The sequence below is a fragment of the Vombatus ursinus genome, unplaced genomic scaffold (genome assembly GCF_900497805.2).
Source record: "Vombatus ursinus unplaced genomic scaffold, bare-nosed wombat genome assembly UNPS02014809.1, whole genome shotgun sequence".
Taxonomy (NCBI): domain Eukaryota; kingdom Metazoa; phylum Chordata; class Mammalia; order Diprotodontia; family Vombatidae; genus Vombatus; species Vombatus ursinus.
In genome coordinates this window covers 19,972,008-19,985,136 of record NW_020954587.1, presented here as the reverse complement: position 1 = coordinate 19,985,136, position 13,129 = coordinate 19,972,008, and the positions used below count along the sequence as shown (strand labels likewise).

The following is a 13,129-nucleotide window of genomic DNA, read 5'->3' as shown; positions in this document are numbered from 1 at the left end:
ATCTCAAAATTATCAGCACCATTTGGTGTTCTGCTGGCCTTACTGCAAATACCTGGAGCTTATCTGAGATTTACTTTTCGTAGGACCACAACACCTTAATAGTAAGGCTTCCCTGATATAGCATATATTTTCAGGATGTAATTTTTGGTTAATATATGATGCAGTTTGTAAATTCTGCTTTTTTGATTTTGGGGCAGTGTGCACGTGACTTGTAGGTTCCCCTTTGCAATTTTACTTCCAGTCATTGCTACTTTATACTGACTACTTGAAAACTTACAGGGGGACCAGAATAAGATAAACATTTTCATACAAGGTAAAAGCCATTGCAGGCTCTGAAAATAGAAACATTTGTCATCCTAAAGTATGTTAAAAGTCTTCTATGCAAAAATTAATCCAAATGCACATAGTTTCATGCAATTCAAAACAACTAAAAAATAGACCTTTTACATCAAAGCAGACTTCCTGACTAGGGAGATAACAGTTAAAAAGATCATAGAAATCACAGAAATTTAGCACAAGCCTATGTGCCTCAAAATAAATCACTATAAGGAAGCTCAGTAAAACAAATGAAAAACAGTTTTCAGATAACTTAAACTTCTGTATATAATGAAATAACTGTCTTCAAGTCATAAGCTGTAAGCATGAAGTTCTTAGGTAAGAAACTATTTGATTTATAAAGATCACCAAGAAAGGGAGTAGAAAGTATTCAGTTAGTTATAAAACTTTAAGGTTGTTTTTTAGGCTATATTACAATGTTTGTAAAGGAGGTTCCAAAGATTAATTTAGCTTTATTTTATTTTAGTATTTTCTATCACAAATGTTCTGACACTGTCAGTCAGTACTAAGCACAAAGCAAAAAACAAAAACATTAAAAATTGTAGAAAGAACTAATTTGTTCATTCTTATATCATATCACTTGTATTCTTTTTTACAAATTTAGAAAATTTAAATTTTTTTCAGAGTAACTTCATGGACAATATGGTCTTCAGCTTAGAAATATTTCTCTCCAAAGTTTCCAAATAACTCCTAATTGTCAGATCATATAGCCTTTTCTCATTCTTTATCCTTCTTGATATTTATGCAACATTTGACACTGTTGACCAGAGACAGCCAGGTAATATGGAGGACAGAATGCTGAACTTGAAGTCAGAAAGAACTGAGTTTGAAACTTGCCTCAGACACAATACTTATTGGCTGTGTGCCTCTGAGCAAGCCCCTTCACCTCTCCTGACCTCAGTTTACTCAATTATAAAATTGGGAAAATAAAAGCATTTGTTTCAGAGGGCTTGTTAGGATGAAATAAGGAATTATATTCAAGGTGTCCTGAAAGGCTTAGTGCAATTTAAAGCTATTAAAGATATGAAAGCTTAAAACCTAAAACTACACTAAAACTTTTGAAACACCATGTATAAAGTGCTTTGCAAACCTTAAAGGTCTAGATAAACATTAGTTCTTCTTATTGATCACCATCTTCTCTGTATTCTTTTCTCTACTCTCTTGGTTCTCCTGACCATTCCTTCTCAGTCTCCTTTGGTGGATTATGATAGATATCACACTGAGGTTACCCCAAGGCTGTGTTCTGGGCCCTCTTCTCTCACTATTCTCTCTTGCATGCATTTAATTACCATCTCTATGCAGATATATATATACAACCCTAGCCTTTCTCCTGAGATCCAAACTGCCTATGGGACATTCTGAACTGATTCTCTCAGGCATCTCAAACTCTACATGCCCTAAGAAGAACTCATTCTGTTCCCCATACGTACCTTTCCCTTCCAAACTTCCCTATTTCTGTTAAAGGGGCCACTATCCTTCAAGTTAACTGCATTTGTGACTTCAGTGTCATCCTTGACTCATAACTCTTATTCCACATATACAATCAGTTGCCAACAAGTCCTTTTCTTTTTATTTCCACATCCTATCTGGTGTCTATACTCTTCTTTCCACTTAGGCCGCCACTGTAGCTCTAACCTCTCATCAGGACTATTGAGTCTCTCCTCTCTAATCCATCTTCTACACATGAAGTAGAAACATTTTGCCAAAGTGAAATCACTTTCAAAAGGCACAGGTCTGATCATAGGATTTCTCTAACCTTGAGTGTTTTCCTTGACTTCTAAGATTAAATATAAATCTTTGGCCTCTAAGGAACCTTTCACAACCTACCACTTTTCTCATGCCTGAGATTACTTAGATGTTAGTTTTTATTATCCCTATTTTACAGATGAGGAAACTGAGGCTGAGGGAAGTTAATTGATTTGCTCACACAGATAGTATTTGTATGAGGGCTGGATTCAACCTCAAGTCTTCCTGACTTCAGGACTACTCTATTCAGACCACTCTATCACCTAGTGCTTTAATTTGGTGTGTAGACAACTGAAAGAGACCACACTTCGTAAAGGCATTGTTGTCTTTCACTATATTCATGACATAATCTTGACTAAGTGATGATGAAGCAACAGAGGTCCTAGATGGGATGACGGCTCATAAAAGAGACAAGGGGAGGGGGACCAATCCTGAGAAAATTCAAGATCTGTTCCTCTCAGTTAAATTTTGAGGAAATACACTATATGGGAAGAACCTAGATGATTCTCAATGTAGTCAATGATAAGCTACTGTTATTCATTGTCCCGTTGTGTCGACCACCCCTCAGTTCACACAGGAAGAGGTCTCCTTTTGAGCTTGCTAAGAGATGAGGTTTTGACAAAATGGGGAAAAGGATGGATTACAGAGTAATACTGATTATCAAATGATACAGCATAATGCTAACTTTCCTCAGTGGTTTCTATTTATAGAATCATTTACACATCCATCTCTTTGGAGTGGGACCTTGAACAGGCTAGACCTAGAAGACCCAAGGTGGACTGTCCAGAAGTACTGGGGATTGTGTTTTTAGAGGTCTCTATCCAAAAAGATCAAACAGCAGAGCCTTTAGTAGGTGTGAAGGGGTGGACAGCTTAAGCATCCATTAGGCTTTTGGAGCCAAAAGTTCTAAAGTGATACCACTTTTGAAAAGTAATTGCTGGCCTATTTTACAGGGCCCCAGCTGCTACTGAAAAATGACACAAGGTCATATTATCACCCTTCATCCAGAGTTTCCCATTATGTATGACTGGTTCACATGTAATGAGAAACTCTGAATGAAGGGTGATAGCAGAAGATGGAGAGGGCACAGGGAAGGGCTCATCATGATTATCTTGCATCGGCTAACATATAGTGAGAAACTCTGAATGAAAGGTGATTGTAGAAGGTGGGTAGAGCACAAGAGGCATCCATTGCTAAATGGAAGAGTATATTTAAGATTTTACTTTTGGGTGTTAGTGTATTTTTTTTGTGTGTGAACAACTAGTGACTGCTGGAGGCTGAGAACTCCAGTCTCAGACCCAGTGCTTTGCCTGCTCTGTTAATTCAGTGGCCTATGAGGACTTAGCTCTTGATGGACAGCATTGATGGCTCTGCCCACTTTGAGAGACACATATAAGCAACTGAACCTCAGGGCCACCAATTCAGTAAGCTGGAATACCCTAAATGATAATGGTTCTGGCAGGTTCACCCATGGGCCAAGCTGAGCACTGTATAGCTAGTGTGTGAGAGAAACTTGAGGAATAGGATCGCTAAAATTTTTTTAATTTATATTGATTGCTGAGTGGTGGCCATGTGACTGATTGAATAGTCTTCGGTCTGGAGAGAACAGGAATAGATAATTAATGACTCTATTCTCTCAGGTTAAGAGGAGTAGAGGAATATTGATGATACCTCCCATCATATACAGTCTATGTAGCATATTAGTGCCCATAAGATATATCATGTACTCTCTGTTGACCTGAATCAGGTTAATGCCTTCACAAGAACTGCAAAAATTCGGAATTACCTCCATCATTATTCTGAACATTGACATAGGTGAAGAGGTGGTACAGGACATAATGCTATGTTTCAGTGGGTGTAGAACTGTGTAATTCCCAACTAAAAATTATGTAACTATTTCTGCTAAATGATGTTCCTCACGTCAGTTGGAGCGTCCACCTTTGATTCCACATGAGTCAATTTGGCCCTGAAAGGAGAATTGATTATAGTGGTCTGCTTTCCCAATCTTATAGAAAGTATTCTTACTTTATTACAGTTGATGCTTATTTAGGATATGGTCTCACATTGCCAGTTATCTATTACCATGGCAACCTCCATGACATTCAGTGGTTTCCCTATCTCCTCAAGCAGTAGACATTGCTTGACACAGAAATGGACTTTTAAAACACCTTTATCATAATACCTCTGTTTATTTGGGTTGGATTTCCATCTTCAAGAAACTATACCTGTGATAAGTCAATACTGTCCTAAGAAGGATGATAACTATCCATTTTATCAGTTTCTTGGATCTGACCTCTGAAAAGACACAAGTGATTAATTATACTTAGGAACAGTCCCATTTGATCCTATCTAGCCAATTCCATCCCCAATATGAAGTTGGCTAGTCTTGAGGTTTCTGTCTCCTCAAAAGGTTCTATATGTAGCAGTTTCTTATTAATGACCCCTCAGATGTGTCAGGATTCTTGACCAGCATCCTTCGAATTTGTAAAGAAATGTTAGCATGACATTTGATTTGTTCTCAAGTTTAATTTTGTTCTCCTGGCTGTAAAAATGATACGAGTATCTTTTGATATTCCATTTTTCATTAATATAATCATCTTTTTCATCAACTGATTTACTGGAACTTCTACCCCAGTTCATTATCTCCTTTTCCTCTGGCAGTTATTCATTTCTTGACATAATAAATGCCTTCCTTTGCTCTGAATAAAGAAATATTTAAATATTGTGTTTTTATATAATCATTAACAAATAAAGTCAATAACAAACAGAAATTAGTAACTATTCACAATAATTTGTCTATGAGAACATTCACTAAGAGAATCACTTGAATCCCACACTCTATTGCCACGTGGCTTTTCTTCCCTTGTGAAAACTCAGTCTTTTGCCATTCAGCCTTTTTTCCCCATGGTTATCAAGGAAAGCTTCTTTTCAAAAATCTTTTGTAAGATAATGCTGAAAACAGTTTTCTCAGAAAATAATTATGTCTAACATGTATGTAGTATTTTAAAATATTCAAAATATTTAATATTATTTAACTGTCAAAATGACCTTGTAAGGTAGATGCCATATTATCCCCCTTTTACAGAGGAGAAAGTGATCCATAAAGAGGTTAAGTGACTTGCTCAGGGTCACACAGCTAGTATTTGAGGCAGGATTTGCATTTGCAGGACTACCATTCTATCCACTATCCTTCGTAACTGCCTAGTATACTTCTCCATCTTTTTTCTTTCTCCCAAGGGTTACATCAGCTTCTCCTCAGCTATGACAGGAAACAATCAATTCCGCTTCCCTCAATTAGGTTGTGGCCCCTGGAGGAACACACTTTTGCCTTTCATTATATCCCCAGTACTTAGTATAGTGCTTGTCACTCTTAATAGTCTCACTACCATTTGTTTATTTTATACTTTTAGATCAAAAGTAAATAATACACTATTCCCCTGACTCCATGCAGAGAAGCACCTCACAGTGACTGTCAGCTCAAAGTTGTTTAGTAAACATGATTTTTCTCAATGTTTCATGTAACTCTGAAAGCTACGGTAACAATATCTGTAGTTCCCCTTCATTTCCAATTTTTGGCTAGTATGAAAAGAGATGCATAAATAGTTTCATACATATCAATTCTTTTTCTTTTTTTGTATGGGCATAGTAGTTATATAGCTACAGTAGTTGCATAGTGGCATACTGAATATTATGTCGTTAATATAGTGGAAGACAACAATGCTCTCAGGAGGTGGGGTCTCTTTGAGGTATGTATACACAAAATTGAAGCCCTAGGTGATACAGTGATCACAGGACTTGAAGTGATGAAGATCCAAGTTCAAATCCAGCCTCATACAATTACTATCTGTGTGACTGTGAGCGAATTAATTAACCTCCCTCAGTCTCAGTTTCCTCATCTATAAAAATAGGTATAATAAAAACAAACATCTGACTAATCTCAGTCATGGGAAAAGTGGTAGGTTGTGAAGAACTGCTTAGATGCCAAAAATTTATATTTAATCATAGAAGTCAAGGAAAACACTCAGGGTTAGGGAAATCATGTGATCAGACCTGCCCCTTTTTGAACTGATTTCACTTTGGCAAAGTGTTTTTACTTTGTGTGTGAAAGATAGATTAAAGAGGAAAAACTCAATAGTCTGGATGAGAGGTTAGAACTAGGGTGACTTGAGTAGAAAGAAGAGGATAGACACCAGATAGGATGTGGAAATAAAAAGGAAAGGACTTGTGGGCAACTGATTGTATACATGGAATAAGTAAAAGTTATTAGTCAAGGATGACACTAAAGTTGCAATTGCAGTAACTTGAAGGAAAAGTGGCCCCTTCAACAGAAATAGGGAAGTTTGGCAGAGAAATATGTATAGGGGAACAGATAATGAGTTCTTTGGGCACGTCGAGTTTGAGATGCCTGAGAAAATCAGTTCAAAATGTTCAACAGAGTTGGAGATGTAGAGCTGCATCTCAGGAGGAAGACTAGGGTTGTATGTATAGTTCTGCATCTATTATCTGCATAGAAATGATAATTAAATGCACCCAAGAGAGAAGAAAACATAACAGGGGTAAAAAACACTTGTAAGGTCTCTTTTCCAAGATTTATAAGGAATTGATTCAAATTTAAATAAAAGACTAAGAGTCATTCTTCAAATGATAAATCTTCAAAGAATATAAACAGTTTTCAAAGGAAGAAATCTAAGCTATCAACATACCATATTTAAAAAAAAGCTCAAAATCACTATTATTTAGAGAAATGTAAATTAAAACAACTTTAAAGTTCCACCTTACAGTTACCAGACTGACAAAAAACACGGGACATACGTTGTTGAGAAATGTCAGTGGAACTTTGAATAAACAGGCATACTAGTGCTCTATTGGTAACACCATGGATTGTTCTGGATTTGTTATCAGCCATTCTGTTAACAAATTTGCAACTTTGCCCCCAAAGTTACAAAACTGTACATACCCTCCAACCTGTTGTTATTGTTGTTTTTGTTTGTCCTTCACTCTTGAAGAGGACCATGACATCAAGGAGGTAATGTCATGACATGTAAATGAATTGGATTTAAGTGAGAAAGGGCTGTGCAAAGTCACAGGCATCACTTTCTCTTCTGGAAGCATCTGGGTTCAATGGCAAGATATAGATCATGACTACTGGAGATGACCCTGGATGGAGTGGGAGATGTTGGCCTTTTTAAGCTAAGGTCTTTAAAAGGTCTCAGTTTGACTGAGGAAATGCCCAATCAGTGATTAAGGTTAGGTAAGAAATGAGGCAGAGAATAGCTTCTTTTACCTAGTCAAACAAAAATCAATCTGGGAGGGGGAGACCCCCAGGGTTTCTGGCCAAAACAGAAACAATTGCTATTTCCATTTACTCTGAGCCAATCAGGGCCCAAACAATGACTGAGAGAGGCTTGGCCTGGGACCTATTGTTGGCCAATCAACGAGAGGCAGAGCACTATTATTATTAGAGCTGACTAACTTCATAATAATTTTTAATTTTTTCACTAGCTTTCCTATCTTAGCTTCTCTCTCAGCCACCACCACCTCTCTGCCACCAGCTTTTGCATTTTCCTGAACTTGTGCCAACTTTCTTGGTATGACTTTTTTCCAGCCTCTACCACACTTTTTTTTTATCAAGTTCTGGAGCTTATTTCTCTTTCTATTTTGTTTTCTTTATTTTTTTCCCACATATCTTCTGGGACTCTTATGGGAGAATTGGGTTTTTCTAAGACCTTCTTATTGAAATTTTAACCAGAAGTCTGTATCAAGTACTTTCTTCATAAAAACCCTGTAAATAGCTTGTTCATATATCTGAGGCTCAGAATGTCTAATTAATCTATCAGGGGTCACACAGATAGTAAACAGTCCCTGTTGCTCTTCGTCTAGACCCCCACCCCCATAGTATAAACATCTCTTGTAAGAAACAGTATAGTTCATTGAATGAGAAAAATGGCAAGAGATCAAGGGGACCAGAAGACCTGAGTTCTAGTGCCAATTCTTCCATTAACTAGCTGAGCAGATCATTACCCCATGCCTGTTTCTTCATCTATAAGATAATATTTCTTGCCTTACTTCTACCACAAAGTTGTCATCAGGATAAAAAGGATTGTTATATGTGAAAACAACTTAAAACCTAAAAAGAGAGAAATGCTGTCAATATTTAAGTAAAATAATTTCTTATTTACCTTTAACAGATGCTGACCAACTAACAACTAGCAATCCTCCAACAACCAAAGGTCAGTTTGTGAACTAATATAATATAATATAATAATGTTCATGCTATGGCGGGGGAGGGTCAAGATGAAGAGCAACAGGGATAAACAGGGATAACAGTAAATAAGATTTTATCTCTGCTCACTAAGAGAGGAAGAGAACAGATGCCAACAGGGAGCAATTTCAGCATGTTTATGGGAACAATGGTTCCCTAGCTCCCATCCCGTTGCCAAGACCAGTACATGGTAGAGTGGTGTCCAGATGTATGTAGGACAGCAAAATAACTTTCACACTGTGGTTGAAGGCCCCAATCTTATCTAGAGTTTAAGACAAAGAGGTGTCTGGCACCAATAGGACACTGTCCTATCATCCACATGGGAAGAAAATAGTATACTCAAGATTAGTGAAATGATGGTATTTTTTAAATTGCCTAATTAAAAATGAGGAATAAGGGGCAGGTACATAAGGAACTTAAGTGTTTCAACCTAGCAAGAAGAGTGGGGTAGGTAATGCCCAGTCTCATTAACCTTCATATATATGCGTCCTGGGCAAGGGCAGGAGTCGGAGGAAAGGAATGAAGGGGTTTGGGACAATACCAGTCAAACTAGTTTTCAGTAGCTCATGATCTTGAAAAATCTAAACAGATAGATTGCATTAAAAATAGAATTAGTGTTAGGCTAAGATCAAGAGCATGTATTTAAATGACAGCAGGAAACTAATTGAAAAAATGAATCCAAAAAATTTCCTTTTTTTAAATTTCTTTTTAAAAAATTATTATTGGTTTAGAAATAGAAAAAGAAAGTATTTTCTACTTTTGCCTTTCCTTCCCCCTCTCCACCCCACTTCCATACCTCAGAGCTGAACCTGTACAGTGAAAGTATAACTATCATTACTATTCATCTTACTCTCATCTTACATCTTACTCTGATTTTTTGTGGAGTTCATTATTATAATAAAATCATTATTATTGTTATTGCTATTATTATTCATCTCATTCTAATCTTTGATTTCAATGTAGGTCAGATAGAAATAGTTCTGGGGCAAGTTGTTAGTCCACAATTGTTCTTTTATATTTAATATTCTTTGCATCATTATATTAATATTCTTTAAACTATTGAATAGAAATGAACAGAATACCTGATTTTTGTTGCTGAACAAAAATATGGGGATGTAAGCTAATTTTCTGTACCTAATCACTAGATGGCACTCCCTGTGGGGCATGGCTTCCTTCCAAACCCCTGTGCTTTGTGCTTCCCAGTGGAAGTAAAATGGTTATCTCAAGCTTCCTCGTATAACATACCAAAGGAATGAACAAAGCGTTATACTTGGTCTCAGATCCTTTTGCTCAGATCCTTGTAAAAAGCTTCACACTGATCCCTCCACTTCTCTCTCCCTCAATAATTCTTATTCCCCAGACAAGTTCAGCTAGGCAAGTGATTTCTCTCTAGAAGGGATCCACCACTCCATCTTCCCTGTATTTGTAAGTATTAAAAATACAAGAGCTTCCTCTCCTGTGTTTTTATCTCAGAATCCCTTGACATCATCCTCCACCACCTCCTCCTTTCCTCAATCTCTGACAAAGAGGTGACCCTTTTACCCTATATGTGCACTTGATCCAATCTCCTTCTGTCTTCTCCAGCAGATTTCAACCTTAATCATTTCCCCTTTTCTTGTATCTTCAATCTGTCCCTATCAACTGGTTTCTTCCCTACCCTTCCCTACCACTTTCAAACAGGCTGAAGTCTCCACCATCCTTTAAAAAAAATCACTGTAAGCAAACTGGGAGAGCAAGGAATAGTTTACCTATCAGATTTACGGAGCACAGAAGAATTCATGAGAGATAGAGAATTCATGAGAATTCATGGAGATAGAGAACATTACAAAAAGCAAAATGGATAACTTTGATTACATTAAATTGAAAAGGTTTTGCACAAACAAAGCCAATGCAACCAAGATTAGAAGGAAAGTAGAAAATTGAGAAAGAATTTTTACAACCAGTCTCTCTGATACGGGCCTCATTTCTAAAATATATAGAGAATTAAGTCAAATTTATAAGAATACAAGTTATTCCCCAATTGAAGAATGGTCAAAGGATATGAACAGGTAACTCCCAGATGAAGAAATTAAAGCCATCTATAGTCATATGAAAAAATGCTCTATATCACTACTGATTAGAGAAATGCAAATCAAAACAACTCTGAGGTATCACATCACACCTATCAGATTGGCCAATGTGACAAAACAGGAAAATGATAAATGTTGGAGAAGATGTGGGAACATTGGAACAACTATGCATTGTTGGTCGAGTTGTGAAATGATCCAACCATTTTGGAAAGCAACTTGGAACTGTGCCCAAAGGGCTATAAAAATGTGCATACCCTTTGACCCAGCAATAACACTTCTAGGGCTATATCCCAGAGAGATCATACAAATGGGAAAAAGACCCATATGTAGAAAAATGTTTATAGCAGCTCTTTTTGTGGTGGCAAAGAACTGGAAATTGAGAGGATGCCCATCAATTGGGGAATGGCTGAGCGAGTTGTGGTCTATGAATATAATGGAATACTATTGTGCTATAAGAAATGATGAACAGGCTGACTTCAGAAAAACATGGAAAGATTTGTATGGTCTGATGCTGAGTGAAGTGAGCAGAACCTGGAGAATGTTGTACACGGTAACAGCCATGTTGTGTGATAACTAATATTAATAGACTTAACCCTTCTCAGTAATACAAAGATCTAAGACATCTGCAAAGGCCTCATGATGGAAAATGCTATCCACATCCAAAGAAAGAACTATGGAGTTTGAATGCAGATCGAAGCACACTATTTGCTATTTTTTTTTCTTCTTCTGTGTTTTGTTTCCTCTCTCTGGTGGTTCCTCCTATTGGTTCTAATTCTTACTTACAACATCATTAATGTGGAAATATGTTTAATAGGAATGCATATGTATAACCTATATCAGATTGTGCACCGTCTTGGGGAGGGAGGTGGGAAGAGAAGGGAAGAAAAATTTAAAACTCAAAAGCTTATGGAAATGATTACTGATAATTCAAAATAAATTATTTTTTTTAAAAAATCACTAGACCTTACTGCCTCCTCAGGGCAGTTGGGTGGAGTGTTAGATTAGAAGTGCTGGGCCTGGACTCAGCAAGACTTTCTTCATGAGTTCAAATCCAGCCTCAGACACTAGCTATGTGACCCTCAACAAGTCACTTATCTCTATTTGCCTCAGTTTCCTCCTCTGTAAAATAAGCTGGATAAGGAAATGGTAAACCACTCCAGTATCTTTGCCAAGAAAACCCCAAATGGGGTCATGAAGAGTTAGACATGACTAAAACGACTGAACAACAGCAAAACTGTCCGCTCAAGCTATTCTGTATCTCCTTCTTTTTCAACCAAACTCCCAGAAAAAAAGCTGTTTATATTTGTTGCCTATATTTTGTCTCTTCCAGTTCCTCAGCCCTTTTCAATCTGACTCCCTACCTCATTCTTCAACTGCAAATACTCTCTTCAAAGTTATTATAATCTCTGAACTGAGAAATTTGATGGTATTTTTCAATGTTCATCCTCAATCTATTTGCTGCATTTGACACTACTGATCTGGATCTTCCTGGATACTCTCTCCTCTTTGGGCTTTACTGACAATTTTGTTGTTGTTGAGTCGTTGTTCAGTTGTTTTTCAGTCACGTCCAGTTCTTAGTGACCCCTTTTGGATTTTGTTTTGTTTTGTTTTTGGCAAAGATACTGGAGTGGTTTGTCATCTCCTTCTCCAGCTAATTTTACAGATGAAGAAATTTAGGCAAACATGATTAAGTGACTTGCCTAGGGTCACACAACTAATAAGTATCTGAGGCTGGATTTGAACTAAAGGCATCCTGACTCCAGGCCCAGCACTCTTATCCACTGTGCCACTTAGCTGCTCATAGTGACACTACTTTCTTCTAGTTCTCATATTCATCTCATCATTTCTTTTCTGTCTCATTTGCGATTGATCATCTACATCCTGCCTTCTAATAGTAGGTGTTTCCCAAGCTCTGTTCTAGTGTCCCTACTCTTTCTTTTCCACGTTCTCTCTTGGTGATCTCATCAGTTCCCAAGGGTATATTATCATTTCTATGTATATGACTTCTAGATGTATCTATCTAGTTCCAGCCCTACATCACCAATCCAGGCAGTGAGTTCCAATCCTACTTCATAAATTGTCTATTGTACATTTCAAACAGAATATTCAAAGGCATTTCAAGTTAACATGTCCAAAATAAAACTCTAAATCCACCCTTCTTTCAAATTCCCTATTTCTATCAAAAGGAACACCATTCTATTAGTATCCCAGGTTTGTCAACTTGCCATTACTTTCTACTGTTGGAACTGTTTCACCCAACATGGCCACATAAATGCCCAAAACGTGTTATTACTACTGCCATTTATCTCTTGTTGATGCAAGATGCCTTCTCTCTACTCACACAGCTTCATTCAAGCTCAATAACCTGTAGATCTGCACATGATCTATGTAGAGATAACAACTGGAACATGAAAATTGATGAGGTCTCAAAGAGAGAGCATAAAGAAGGAAAACAGAGCCCAGGACAGAATTCTGAGGTATATCCATAGTTAGGGGGCAGGATATAGATAATGACTGAGCAAAGGTGAAGGCAGAGGAGGGGTCACACAAGTAGAAGGAGAAACAAAAAAGAACTTCGCAAATCGCAAAATTCACTATTACAAACTTACGAGACTCTTTCCAAACATTTCCTTTTGTTCACCTGTTTCTTGTTTATTTTTCTTTTTATAGTTAGATCATATGACATTAGCATAAGAAAGAAATTTAGTCATACAGT

The 13,129-nt window shown here is 37.1% G+C and overlaps 1 protein-coding gene across 1 annotated transcript in view; it reads left to right on the top strand.

The window, feature by feature from the left end:
- TMPRSS15 (transmembrane serine protease 15) overlaps positions 1–13,129 on the top strand; it is a 140,164-nt gene that overhangs the window by 25,032 nt on the left and 102,003 nt on the right. Inside the window, exon 6 of the mRNA XM_027875468.1 lies at positions 8,269–8,312. Coding sequence (XP_027731269.1) covers positions 8,269–8,312 — 44 coding nt within the window. The remainder of the gene's footprint in view (positions 1–8,268; positions 8,313–13,129) is intronic.